Below are 14,647 nucleotides of genomic sequence, written 5' to 3' on the forward strand. Positions count from 1 at the left end.
ATCAAATGACGTATATACTTTAGCTTTCTTGTGTCGTGATTCTATTTATTTTTTTATTGGGATAGTTTCTTTTTTATTTGCAAAAGAATCGTAGTGTGAGAAACCGGTAGAATTTTAAAGTCATCAGACTTTATTAAATATTTAAATTTTTTTAGACGAAGAAAAAAGAAAAATCAATTATCAAATTATTATTATTTTAATAAATTTGACATTTGACATTTCCATTTTTTATAAATAAAAATTATTTATGTCATTAATTATTATTTAATTAAATAAATTTAATATCAATCTTTAAAATAATAATAATGTTATTTACTATCTTAATTATTAGATATAGTTACTTATGATCCTAATTAAATTTATATAAGTGAGGGTATAGTGTTATCTGGAAACGAAGAGGATAAAATTTCGGATAGACAAACTTTTACTTAAAGTAAAGGAGTAGTGAATTAGTGATATATAGTAAAGAAAGTGAAATTTTTGTACCAAAAAAAGAAAGAAAGAAAGTGAAATTTGGGATGTACACCCAGAATTGTACTAATACAATTCCCCAAGTAATGATTCATTGCGCGGTTTGTATTAGGATGGTACCCTCGAGCATCAATTCATTTTGGCATTTAATGGATTTCATGAAAATAATTTTATTTTTTATACACATATAAAGTGAGACTTAATATCCAAAAAAAAAATAAGTGAGACTCATATAACGTCATGTGAAAAAAATAAAAAAAAATAAAACATGAACTTCAATCACACTCTTTTATATAAGTGTAGGAGATAATTTTATTTTATATAACGTAAAAAATATTTAACACATTATTTTATATAAAAGTATAGTCGTTTAAAACAAAAGTAATCAATTTATTTTGTTAAGTTTTGGCCGTTGAACTGAGAACTGACATAGAAAGAATAAAAAAAATAAAGAATTTAATATTTATTATGTTGTTGACGGTAAAATTATCTTTTAAGTACATATAACAATAGTATTATAAGTCTAAATATTAGTAACTGAAGAGTTACTAATACTTGGACTTTTTGAGATAATATTGCTACATTTTACTAATATTAGGACTTGTGAGATGTATTGCTACAGTACACATAATTTTATCTTAAAAATACGAGAAACTTTAAACACAAAAATAAAACTATCATGATACTTTTTATATTTAGATGAAATTATCAAAGGGATAGAACTCTTATCAGACAAACATTGTAACATTTCATGGCATATCATCTCTTTGTGAGTATCTAAAGCATTTGTAAGATAATCTCCCATGCCACTTCTGCTGCATCACTCACGTCATAGTTCTCCTTGAAGAGTGGTGATATTGCAATGAAGCCATACTCACAAGACATGGCCTCAACAACAGAATGACTTGCCCCAATTTCAGCAACCTCGGGTTTTCCAGATTGCAGAGCTTCAATGGCTTGTGGAATATCATGTTCCAAAATTGCTTTGTAGTTGTCAGCACATGAACTCAAGGCTTTCTTATCGCCACCCCCTTTAAGAAGTTCATTGATTTTGTTCATTGTATCATTTGCTTTGGCTTTGACCACATTCAGCAAGATTAGTGCTAGGCCTCTTACATCTGCACTTGAGCTATGAGGGTCTGCTTCAAGCAGTTTAATGCAAAGATTAGGATCCACTGTTTGCTTGCATGTTTGCTCTATGAGTTTCACATCATTTGGCTGAAAAACTCTGCAGTGACCTTGTGGCACTGAAATTGTATATAGAACAAGAATGCTACATATGAGAGATAGGTGCTTCAAGTTTGCCATCTTTTTTAGAATAAGATGGGTAATTGAAGCCTAGAAAATGCAAGAGGATGGATGAACTAAAAAAGTGAAAGGAAAGAACTAAAAAATTGCTAAGAAACTGTGCAATCAGAGTGAATATGTGTGAACTTCTTATTCTTTCAGCATCTAAATAGGCAATTGTCTCTGTCAATCACTAGACAATTTGGGTAATTAATAATATTATTAATTTATTAATATAATTACACTTTATTTGGAAAGTAATCAATATTTTTGTGGGATGAAGCAATATATTTATTGCTATATGAAGTAATTAAATAAGCTATTAAATATTACTTATTCTGTAAGACTTTTGAAGCAATATATATATGAGGAAAGATTCTTTGACACTAGTGTCAAATTTTAAATTGTCAAATTTTAAATTTGACACCTCATCTCTAAGAGTTGTTAGATCAAAAAAGATCAACGACTATGATTTGTAAGCATGTGACACCGTTGATCTATTTTGATCTAATGGCTCTCAGGTGAGGTGTCAAATTTGAAATTTGACACTGGTGTCAAAGGATCCTGCCTATATATATATATATATATATATATATATATATATATATATATATATAGGAAAAGTATTTATGTATTTCTACAGTCAATTTAGATAAAGTTATTTATACCTACCCTTTTTAACTAAGTACGACCGGTCGTACTTAGTTATAACAATAAAGCTGCTCTTTTTTTCTCTCTCCTCAGACACTGTCGGCTGACGCGGCGGAGAGAGAAAATGCACTTTTAATGTACGATCGGTCGTACTTAGTTAAAAAGGGATAGCTGTAGACAACCTTATCTAAAGTGGCTGTGGAAATATTTCCCTATATATATATATATATATTGGTCAAAGAAGCAATATATTTATTGCTGCAGTGAAACTATTATCGCATCATATTATTACTTTATATTAGTTTTATAAATATTTTAATTTTCAGGATCAAGGAGTATTTGAAAATGCTTGCGACACTGATGTAATATCAGCAGATCAACTGCGATATCTTTAAATTAAAATCATATTTTTTCAATTAAATATTTTTTACGTTATTTGTATAACATTTCATATTTTTATACAATTTTAATGTCTTACCAAGATGATAAGAGTCAAACATGTGATAGTACCGATGTTGCTGATGTTTCTCTCACTTTGTTGTCACCGTTGGTTATAAAATCTGATGCCATCAATGAAGAAGATTTTAATTTTCCAGTTAACCATCATAACAAAAAGATTAAGACACAGAAAGATACAATACAATGATTTTAATTGATTTATTATACAATGTCTTAATATTTATTTGACGTATTAAACAATTGTGTATGATTGTCTAATGTTTAACACGAGGTTAAACATTAATTATTTGACGTTATGATATTTAATATAAGGGAAAAGTATTTTTACTGTCACCGGAGATAAAGTTATCTTCAGTGAGTTCAAAACGACGTCGTTTTGGGTTATAAGATTAAAAAATTATAATGACAAAGACTAATATAACCCTGCAATATATTATAATTACAAAAACATAATGATTTCTGCCCCAAAACGACGTCGTTTTGAGCTCACTGGAGATAACTTTATCTCCGGTGGCAGGAGAAAATCTAAATTTTTTGTGTTTGTTTTTCTTCTTTCTCTTATGTAGTTAATCTTCTGCAATAATTAATATACAATAATTCGCTTATTACTTGAAATTTGGAAATATTTATTCCTTTGTTTGATTACGAAAAAAAGTTTAATAAAATATATGTATGATAAACCATCTTCAACTAAAAAAAATGAAGAGACACATTCTTCATTGTAAAACTATGTATGTCATTAAATTTTTTATTATTCATGTGTCTACACTTCAATCGACTCTTTTTAATTTTTATGTATCGAGAAGTTTATTTTTTTTTGTAAACTACGTGTTAGTCTCTTAATCCTGATTATTTTTTGAAACATTCTGATATTCCTTCTTCTTTTTTCTGAACTTTCATTCAATGACTGATACTTCATCTTCTGCAAATTAAAGTGAGTAGCGATTGAGAAATAGATACAGATGCCCCTAAAATCTCTTTCAAAGGATTTATTTTTGCAGATTTTTGGAATCACTAATGTAATATTCTTAGATTCTATTATAGACACCATTCAATATTAAGTTGGAAATCCCTTATCTATTTTATCTTTTAATATTTTCTTTAATAATTGTGTCTTAGAAAATTTTATTCATAAATTTTATTTAAAATTTACGTTAACTCTTAGAAGACAAACAAACTGACTTTTTTTTTCGTGTATCGCACGAGTAATAAACTAGTTAACTGGTTCTAATAAATAGTGGGCCAAACAATGTTCGTGAATAATGAAACAAAAAAATTATTGAGCAATATTTTTTCGTAAACGGTTTCTAATAATGCAATTAATATATTATTAATTGGTAATTGATTCTAATAAATAGTATTCCAAATGGGTTCTTTTGGCAACATTTATTTCCTCAAAATACAATCACCGTGTACATGGTTTTTGGGCGAAATTATTGAATCTCAATTGCTTTTTCATATTTGTCATTGAATATTTATAATTGATAACTTCTAAACGGTTTTTTATTTGTATGAATAGATAATAACGCTTTAAGGATTGTGAGGGAATAGATAATAAGGAATTTTTTATTTATATGTCTACATTGTTAATGACATCATGATCTCTTTGAGTATCTATAGCAATTGTATGATGATATCCCTTGTCACTTCTGCTGCATGAATCATGACATTGTTCTCATCGAAGAGTGGTGATTTTTCAGTGAAGTCGTCCTCACAAGACAAGGCCTCAACAACAGAATGACTTACCTCAAATGCAGCCACCTCGGGTTTTCCAGATTGCAAAGCTTGAGTGGCTAGTGGAACATCACCTTCCAAAATTGCTTTGTACTTGTTAGCACATGAACTCAACAAGCCTTTCTCATCGGCACCCCCTTTAAGAAGTTCATTGATTTTGTTCATGGTATCATTTGCTTTGGCTTTGATTACATTCACCAATATTAGTGCTAGGTCGTTGACATCTGCACTTGAGCTATGAGGGTCTGTTTCAAGGAGTTTAATGCAAAGATCAGGATGTGATGTATTCTTGCATGTTTCCTCTATGAGTTTCACATCGTTTGGCTGAAAAACTCTGCAGTGACCTTGTGGCATTGAAATTGTAGCTAGAACAAGAATGCTACATATAAGAGATAGGTGCTTCAAGTTTGCCATCTTTGTTAGAATAAGACAAATAATTGAAGCCTAGAAAATTCAAGTGAGTGGATGAACTGAAAAAAGTGAAAAGAGAGAACTAAAAAGTTCTAAGAAACTGAGATTAATCAGAGTGAAGATGTGTGAACTACTTCTTCTTTCAGCATTTAAATAGGGAATTGTCTCCAAATTCGGTCAAATCACAAGACAATCTGGGTAATTAATCATATTATTAATTTATTAATACAATAATACTTTATTTGGTAAGTAATCAATATTTTTGTAGGATGAAACAATATCTTTATTGCTTTCCGAAGTAATTAAATACACTATTAAATATTACTTACTCTGTAAGACTTCTTGAAGTAATTAAAGATATTATTAATTAATTGCATTTAAAATTGCCTTAAAAAATAATTTATTACGCTATTAATGAGTACAGGGAATAGGCTATTAATTTTATACAAATAGTTTTTAGTCAAACTACATTAATATAAGTAATATTATTTTTAATTATTCAAAAAATAATATTATTTTGAGAAGTAATTAATAACATCATTAAATATTGGAAAAAAAAAATATTCTCATGTTACATGAGATAAGTTTTCTTTCCTACACACCCTTCGATAATCATGCAATTTTCTCTTTTCTTTCTTTGTTTATTTTTTATATGGTGGGCCCCACCACTATGTGTCTATGACATAAGATTTTTTCTCTCATACAACATGAGATTAGATAAGCCCTTAAATATTATATATTAAGCACTAAACTTTGTTTGGGCTTCTATTTCAATGAGTGGTCTCCTACTAATTTGGCAATTAAATATTATATATTAAAATTTAGTGTCAAATGACATTTTTTTAAAGTTACAGCAAAAAAAATGAAACAAGGGGAGATTACGTTTACAATTTTTTTTTCTTTACAATTCTTACAACCTCAACCTATGTAGCACTGATATCGACACGGGACACGTGACACGACACGACACGATACTCCGACACGTTAATTCTAAAAAATGTTAGATTTCGACACGTTAGGACACGTTTTGATATTAAATAATATTTTTAATTTATGTAGTGTATATTGTATTTAATATTCAATAATTTAACAAAAAATGAAGTTAAACTTATAATACCCATCAATTTTGCAAAGAAACATAAGATATCCCAAATATTTATATTAAACTCAATAAAATAGTAATCGCAGTCTAACGAATTTAATAGTTGAAACTAAAAACGTAACGCAACGCAACCTTTGAACCATTTTTTGAGTTTTTACAACGCGTGTTGGAGTGTCGGAGAGTGTCGAAGAGTGTCGGACACGACACGTTAGGGTTTTTGAAGTGTCGGTGCTTCATAGACCTCAACTATGTTCTCCCGGGAGAACACTAATGGAGTGTTCTCCCGGGAGAACATAGTTGAGGTTGTAAGAGTTGTAAAGAAAAAAAGTTGTAAATGTAACCCTTCCCATGAAACAATATCTTTATTGTTTTCCGAAGAAATTAAATACACTATTAAATATTACTTATTCTGTAAGACTTCTTAAAGTAATTAAAGACATTATTAATTAATTGCATTTGATATTGCCTTAAAAATTAATTGATTACACTATTAATGAGTATAGGGAATAGGCTATTAATTTTATACAAATAATTTTTGGGAAAGGTTATATTTACAAACTTTTTATTTGCAAACTTTTACAAACTAATTATGTATGACCGGTCATACACTCTTGATTGAAGTTCGACCAGTCATACTTAGTATAATTTATAAGTTTGTAAGAATTTTTTTTTGTAAATATAACTTTCCTTTTTAGTCAAACTACATTAATATAAGTAATATTATTTTTAATTATTCAAAAAATAATATTATTTTGGGAAGTAACTAATAACATCATTAAATATTGGAAAAAGCTATTCTCATGTTACATTATATAAGTTTTCTTTCCTACACATTAGGGGTGTTCGCGGTCTGGATTGGATCGATTTTGAAAGCAAAAATCATCTAATCCCTTCGATTTGATAATGTAATCATCCATTTGATTTGGATTTTTTTTTCAAATCCGATCCGATCCAATCCAATTTTTTTCGGTTTGGATTAGATCGGTTTTCGGTTTTTTGAAAATTCTAAAAAAAAATTCATCATTATTGTACAAATAACATCTTTTGTATATATTGGCTTTGTAAAAAAAAATTGTGAAATACAAAAACATCTTTAAACAATAATATAGTTTTTTTTTTTTGGACAATGAGATATGAAGCTCTTGGGTTTAGTTGATGGGTTAATGGGTCTTGGGTTTAGAAATTTTTGTGCTATGATTGGGGAGAAGCCCATATAGAAAGAGGAGAATTAATATATTGGATCGGTTTGGATTGGATCAATTTTTATCAATCAATCCGAAAACCGATCCAATCCAATTAAAATTTGTGATTTTTATTTTTATTTTTGATTTTTCGATTTTCGGTTTATTCGGTTATCGATTTTTCGGTTCAGTCACCGCGGTTTGAATCTGTTTGGATCGGTTGATGAACACCCCTACTACTCATCCTTTCATAATTGTGCAATTTTTTCCTTTTCTTTCCTTTTTATTTTGTAGATGGTGGACCCCACCACTATGTGTTTATGACATAAGATTGATTCTCTCATACAACATGAAACTAGATAAGCCCTTAAATATTATATATTAAGCATGGGTTTTATAGGAAAAGTGATTGTGTAATGTTATAGAGATTTGTTTTGCGTGCCGTAATTTCTTTCTTTTTTTTTTTTCTTCAAAAAATGTGAACTCCACAAAATATTGTGTGTGTAAAAAAATTTATTATGTCATGTTAAATGACAAATGCAGACCCATTAACCATTAAACTTTGTTTCGGCCTCTATTTCAATGAGTGGTCTGCTACTAGTTTGGCAATAAAATATTGTATATTAAAATTTAGTGTCAAATGACCTCTTTTTTTTTTTTTTAAGGTTACAGGAAAAAATAAAAAACAACAGAAACTACATATACAGATGATTCTAGGGGTAGTAACCCCCCATCATGACCCTCAAGATCAAACTTCTACACCCCTAAGGAGGATCAATCAGAATTTCGATATCCCGCGCTTGGAAGACAACACTCGAAGCAATCCAATCAACCAACACATTTCCTATTCTGTGGGTGTGGGTGATTTTCTTCGTCCAATCCTTACTAATAAGAGCCTGGATCCTCAAAATCAAGGTAAAGAAAGGTTGGTGGTTCTAGCAACTTGATCTGATCAGGTGGATGGCTGAAGTCGAGTCCCCCCTTCAAGCCAGACTCTTCTAAAGCCTCTTTCCCTGGCTACTTCTAGACCCAGAAGCATCCCTTCAAGCTCTGCAAGTAATGCATTTCCCTGCCATGTATACTCTTTGAAGCCAACTATCCAGTTCCCTTGACAGTTCCTAATAGCACCCCCCACACAAAGTTCTCGAGCCATCTTGGAAACTAATACAGCGATAGGAAAGTTTGGACTCTATGAAGGGAATATTTTTGATAAATTCATGTACTATTAGATAATTAGAGTTGGAATCGAATCAAATTAACTACTCAAAATTAAATATTTTGAATATTATTCATAAATTTTTCAAACTTGAACTTTCTCAAAATTAACAAACAAAATTTAATAACTTAATTTTTTGAATTATTTAAACTTCGTAAAGCAATGTTTAATATTATAATAAATGAATATTTTAAATTCAACTACTCACATTTTACTTTATACTTAATAAAACAGAGGGTTTAATATTATAATAAAAGAATAACTCCCAAATTTCCCAATCTGTTCAGTTTCAAATTCTGCATATCTCGATGCTTACCCATTCCCACCTGGATACTCTCTTTTTCTTTTTTTTGAGTTACCCAACCCTAATTATCTCTTTGAGACGAGTTGGCTCCCTCCGGTATCCCCACGAGCTTCGACTCTTTGAGCCGGCTATGAGACTAATCCGGAGTGCAGGGGAACAGTGATGGCTAAAGGTTCAGCCCCTTCCCAAGAATGCATTCAGCGGGAATCGAACACATATCCAACCCCACTAAATCAGCGTCAAGTTACCAACTGAGCTGCACCCATTGGGTCCCACCTGGATACTCTTAATTGGCACAGATATGTTATTGCCAAATAAATTTTCTAAACTGCAGCAAATTTAACTGAACAAAAGGATAGAAGCAGAGAACATCATATATATCCAAATGGCCATAAAATAAAATAAATAAAACATAATTGCTATTTAAACAAAACCACGATTTAGGGTTTAGGGGGAGGAGGGGTGTACAGTTTAGCTAAATTAGTAGTTGAAACGCTAAACATTGAGAATTGAACTCCAACATTCTGCTATGACCACTCTCGCAATTCACACAAAACACCAATGTTGAAATTTCAACAGATGCATGAATTGAAACCCATTCAAAAGCATAAATTTTGATCTAAAACGGCAACGGTTGACTATAAATTATCAATTTTAATTCAGCGCAGAATTATGGGGAGCATAGAGCAATCTCTTAATTCGAGAATAACCAAAACGCGGCGAAAACCGACTTCGTTGCTTGAATCGATTCAAATCGAAAATTGCGAACTCAAACTCAACAACGTTCTGATACTTTGTATAAACATTTGGATTAGAATTTTTCAATTGAAGAAAAACATCTTCTACATGAAATTCTTGTCGAAGTAAGAAGATCGAAAAAAATGGAGAAACAAGAGTTAGGTTCGCTTACCAGTAGCTTGTTTCGTTTGCATGTTGATGTGGTGCGGTCAATACACTCCCTCGCACCACCCTTCTTAGTTCTTAACCCTTTATTAGTCTTTTTTTTTTTTTTTTTTTAGGTTAAACACAACACCTTACACACCACCCTTCTTAGTTCTTAACCCTTTATTAGTCTTTTTTTTTTTTTTTTTTGAGGTTAAACACAGCACCTTACACTACACACACTCCTAACATACACACCCCACACCACTAGGCTAACCCTAGTGGTATTTTGTTATTAGTCTCTTCTAGTCTTCCTTATTTATATATGGGATTAAGTTTGTTTTGATGTCGATATAATTTTATCTAATATTAATCTCTTTTTATATATATAGAGTGAGAGTTTATTATTTCTTTTAGAATAAAGTTATTTTTTTAATTTTCAAAATTTATATAATAAATAAATAAATAAATTTTTTAAAATATACTTCAATAATTATCTTAGTTTCTAAAACGACATAATTTTGTGATTGCTAGAGATAAATTTATTTTATATGACAGGAGAAATATATATATATATATATATATATATATATATATATATATATATATATATATATATATGGATTTATTATTTCTCCTATAACAGGAGATAAAATTATCTCTTGCACCTCAAAACTATGTCCTTTTGAGGGTTATATGAATTAGTGAATAGTGTTTTGGTAAAATTTATATAATAAAAAATTACTTAAACACCCTTTATGGATTCATCTAACCCTCAAAACGTCGTTGTTTTATATATATAAGAAAAATATTTCTCCTATCATATGAGATAAAATTATATCCAGCAATTCCAAAACTTGAGAATTGAGAGAATTAGTGAAGATTATTTTAGAAATTTTGTTTGTTTCTTAATTATATAAATTTTATAAAAATATTTTTTCATTAATTCTCTCGACTCTCAAAACGACGTAATTTTAGGTTGTTAGAAATAAAAAAAATTTCTTGTGGCAGGAGAAACAATAATAGGACTCATGCTAAAGAAAAAAGAGAAAATACTAGTAGGATCACTCATATAATGAGACTCGCTTATTTTTATATGTGTGTGATAAAAAAAAAATCTGCAACAAAACACAAACATTAAACCATATGTATATGAGGGAGAATATTCATACTATTATTTTTCCACTACCTCTAATTACCGTTGAATAAGCATTTTTTCTTTGAAAAATTTTATAAAAAAAAAAGATTTTTTTTTTTTAATATTATAACTTTGTACTTTTCGAAATACATATCACGGTGGATGATAGTATATGATAGTAGAAAAAAGTGATAGTGTAAATATCCTACCTCTATACATATATTGAAAATTATTTTGTCCTTTTAAATAACACAATTTGTATCCTTTCAAAGGACAAACTAATTTCTGTACACATATCAAAAAAGTTTAGATGTGGTTCCAGGATTTAAAAATATTTAAAAATTTTACTTTTCTTTAATATCATAATGTACCCTGCATTTCTTTCCTCCAATCCCCAAAATGATATTATTTTAAGCTTGCAAGATATATTATCTTCAGGTCCAGAAAATAAAGTTAATCCATATATAGATATGGCTTTAATATTTTTATAATAAGTGTAGATAAGTTATCTATATTTACTCTTAAAACGATGTTATTTTGGATTGAAAAATTAAAAAATTATAAATGAAAAAGAATATTATATCACTGAAATAAATTATAATTATAAAAATACCTTGATTTTCGCTCTAAAACGATATCGTTTTGGGCTCAATATGCAGAAAAAATGAATCATATATATATATATATATATATATATAAATTAGAATCATTGTATATTAGTATAAGTTATATTCTTAATCTTAATTGTTAATTTCACTTAGATATGCTCTGATTTTTTAATTATGAATTGGATATAATTAAAAACTTTCGGATGTAATTAAAATTTCCTATAATGATATGCGTGAGTTTGTATCTCAAATAACGTTAAATCAAAATTTATCTTACCATTTCTATTTCACCTTGAGATTCTAATATAATAGTGTTGAAGAAAATAGATAAAGTATGTATAAAAAAAATTGGCATAATATGATCATATCCCTTATTATATAGCAAATATTTTAAGGTTACTTTTTTTTGTTTTTTTTTTTGGGTACACTCTGACCTTTCTTGCTTGCATAAAAACGATATTATACGTCAACTAAACGACTCTCTTTAATTGATTTGAATGATGTATTTATCAACAGGTGATTCAACAATTATACTAGATTTGAATTATATTTCAAAAAATAAGATAATTAAATTTTTTTCTGTTTGCATAATTAATTTTTTTTTTGGTAAATAAATAAGTAAAAGTGTAGGTGCTGTAGAAAAAATTAAGATACTCTTATATTTAATAATAGGGTAAATTATTCTTCACAATCTTGAAGCTTGCTAAAATAACAGTAAATATTAAACTTGATCATAAATTTCAATATTTAATTGTCCCTATTTTTTACTAACTATCCACTACAGTTGACTAAATATTTTTAAATAAAAATAATATTTTAAGTATAACTTTCTATTGATTACATTTGTAATAAACTATATTAATAATTTTTTATGTAAAACTTAAAAAGTTTTTAAAATCAATATTATTATTTTTTTTATGTTTTGAATTAACATTTCCTTTAGTGTGTTATGATTGGAATCAGCTCTTAGTCAAATTATATGGATTAGGTAATTTGCCGCTGGCCAGGTTCCCTTATAATGCGAATGCAAAGCATTTACATTGGTTGAAAAAAATTAAAAAATTACTACAAGGCAACACCATGTCATTGCATGATATTCTTGAATTTTGTAGTTGATATATTAAATAGATTTTGCTAATATGGTGATGTTGAATACTAGATTATAATATAATTTGGTATCATTCTGCAGTTTTGGTTTGAGAAATTGCAAAAACTTTTGCTTGAATTCCTGTCCTTAGGCCTAAACTCTATATATCATCAAATCTTGAATGCAACATAAGGCAATTTTCAAACCAGATCATCACATAGAACGCTTTATTAGTCATTATAATTCATTGTCTGAGGTAGGCTTAACAGTTTGACTAGAATTATGCTTAGTTTAAGGTACTGTGTAAGTAAGATCTGGCTATACGACCACTTGCACCATGAGGGTGGAAGCCACCAGGGACATGTTCATCACCTGTACCATATATTATCCTCAATATTTCTTGTGGGGTTCTGGGATATGACAGTGAATCTCTGTCAGCAGAGAGAATGTTGCCAGAGACTCTGCCCTCAGCACCTTGCCCTCTAGGAACCACAAGACCCTCATCTTTCAAACCTGTGTTTCCTAGCCTATCCCTAAGGGCTGAAATGCGATTTGTGAACTCTGCCACACTTATTCCATAGGGCAGAACCTTCAAGGATCGACGTTCATATAGCAATGCTCTGATAACTGCATCTTGGCCAGACTCTACTCCCAGAAGACCTGCAACAAGCTGTACATGCAGCATCACACTATGTCATTATATGCATCATCTCCTTGTATTAAGGTGGATACCATTTTGATTTTATTTTATTTTTGGCAAATCTTAATTTTTGGGGCACCAAACATGTTAAAATTGTTTATTTACCATGCTATTTTCTTCTGTCCCATTTTTTAAACATTATAATAATCATATGTTCCTTTTCATCCTAACAAAAAATTGGGATTTTTTGGATATCTTAAATACTTGAATTAGATATCTATAGTTAGCAATTAATATATTAGGGAATCTGACATTCCCTAGTAAAAAGTCTCAGCCAACTTCTGTAAAAATACTAATTGTAACATTTCTTGATAAGTCTCAACTTTTTATATACACAAACAAGTATATCATATTTCATGTACCTAGAATACATATTACACCAAACACCTCCTCCTAAATGGTTTTGAGTTTGGGGGCTGTACCTTCTTGGCAGTAGCAGTTTGCAGAAGTGGATTCGCTCCAACATAACCAGTAAGGCCAACATAAGGAATAACATAAGATGCAAGCAGAAAGTTGATCTCATTGGCATAAGGATCAAAAGGAGGATGCAGAGGTCGCCCAAAGGCACTGTCCATTACTTTAGCAAATGATGCTGTGCTTAGATCCAGCAATGGTCTAGGGAACCCTCTCACTGTGCTCTTTATTGCTCTGCAATGAGAACACAACTTTACTTTAGAACTCTTCTCTTGGAAATACATATACATATACATATAAACTAATCCAAAATCCATCAAATTAAGGTCTTACAACACACACATATATATATATATATATATGAAAAATAATTTCTACAGCCACTTTAGAAAAGGTTGTCTACAGCTACTCCTTTTTCACTAAGTACGACCGGTCGTACTTAGTTATAACAATAAAGCTGTTCTTTTTTTCTCTTTCCTCAGACATTGTCGGCTGACGTGGCAGAGAGAGAAAATGCAATTTCAATATACGATCGGTCGTACTTAGTGAAAAAATAATAACTGCAAACAACTTTATCTAAAGTGGCTGCAAAAATATTTTCCCCGTATATATAACATAAGATATTGTAATTTTTTTTGCCTAAAAGAATTATAATTGAAGAGAGAAGAGAGATAACCTCAAATGTCCAACTTCCTGCAAACCAAACTGCAAGATAACATCCTTAACAAGGATGTCAAGGTTGGCCAATCTGGCACCAATGGGAGGGGGTCCTCCCTCTGCTAAGTGTGGAGCAACTACATCCAATCCATGACCCAAAGACCCAAACAAGAAGAACTCAGCCTCTAAATATTCTAAATTTAGAGGAAATTCCAGAAGATCAACATCTGATTCTGGGATTGCCTCACTTGCAACGAGCACAGAAAAGTAAGATTCTTGGAGGAGAACAAGGGAAGCTAGCAAAACAACAATGGAGGCAGTGACTCTAGAAATGTGGGGTGCCAT

The 14,647-nt window shown here is 29.9% G+C and overlaps 3 protein-coding genes across 3 annotated transcripts; all 3 read right to left on the reverse strand.

Moving 5' to 3' along the window:
* Positions 1-1,248: 1,248 nt before the first annotated feature.
* Positions 1,249-1,779, reverse strand: LOC133297601 (cell wall / vacuolar inhibitor of fructosidase 1-like). The gene has a single exon (XM_061496768.1). The coding sequence runs from the start codon at positions 1,777-1,779 to the stop codon at positions 1,249-1,251; it is 531 nt and encodes a 176-aa protein (XP_061352752.1).
* Positions 1,780-4,482: 2,703 nt separating this feature from the next.
* Positions 4,483-5,016, reverse strand: LOC133297602 (cell wall / vacuolar inhibitor of fructosidase 1-like). Its single transcript, XM_061496769.1, has one exon. It carries the CDS (start codon positions 5,014-5,016, stop codon positions 4,483-4,485), a length of 534 nt encoding a protein of 177 aa, XP_061352753.1.
* Positions 5,017-12,817: 7,801 nt separating this feature from the next.
* On the reverse strand, positions 12,818-14,647 carry LOC133297616 (ferritin-like catalase Nec2). Its single transcript, XM_061496783.1, has 3 exons — positions 14,322-14,647; positions 13,654-13,879; positions 12,818-13,201 (listed from the first exon to the last, which is right to left on the reverse strand). The coding sequence occupies exons 1-3, from the start codon at positions 14,645-14,647 to the stop codon at positions 12,818-12,820; spliced, it is 936 nt and encodes a 311-aa protein (XP_061352767.1).

Source organism: Gastrolobium bilobum, unplaced genomic scaffold, assembly GCF_033153095.1.
Source record: "Gastrolobium bilobum isolate Gb01-03AN ecotype WA unplaced genomic scaffold, APGP_CSIRO_Gbil_v1 utg8551, whole genome shotgun sequence".
Classification (NCBI taxonomy): domain Eukaryota; kingdom Viridiplantae; phylum Streptophyta; class Magnoliopsida; order Fabales; family Fabaceae; genus Gastrolobium; species Gastrolobium bilobum.

Bases quoted from the DNA above. Each gene is read 5' to 3' on its own strand.
- LOC133297601 (XM_061496768.1), bottom strand. From the start codon at position 1,779: ATGGCAAACTTGAAGCACCTATCTCTCATATGTAGCATTCTTGTTCTA.
- LOC133297602 (XM_061496769.1), bottom strand. From the start codon at position 5,016: ATGGCAAACTTGAAGCACCTATCTCTTATATGTAGCATTCTTGTTCTA.
- LOC133297616 (XM_061496783.1), bottom strand. From the start codon at position 14,647: ATGGCACCCCACATTTCTAGAGTCACTGCCTCCATTGTTGTTTTGCTA. The intron at 13,880-14,321 runs GTTATCTCTCTT...TTCTCATTGCAG, and splicing joins CAGGAAGTTGGACATTTGAG to AGCAATAAAGAGCACAGTGA. The intron at 13,202-13,653 runs GTACAGCCCCCA...CTGCATGTACAG, and splicing joins AAACTGCTACTGCCAAGAAG to CTTGTTGCAGGTCTTCTGGG.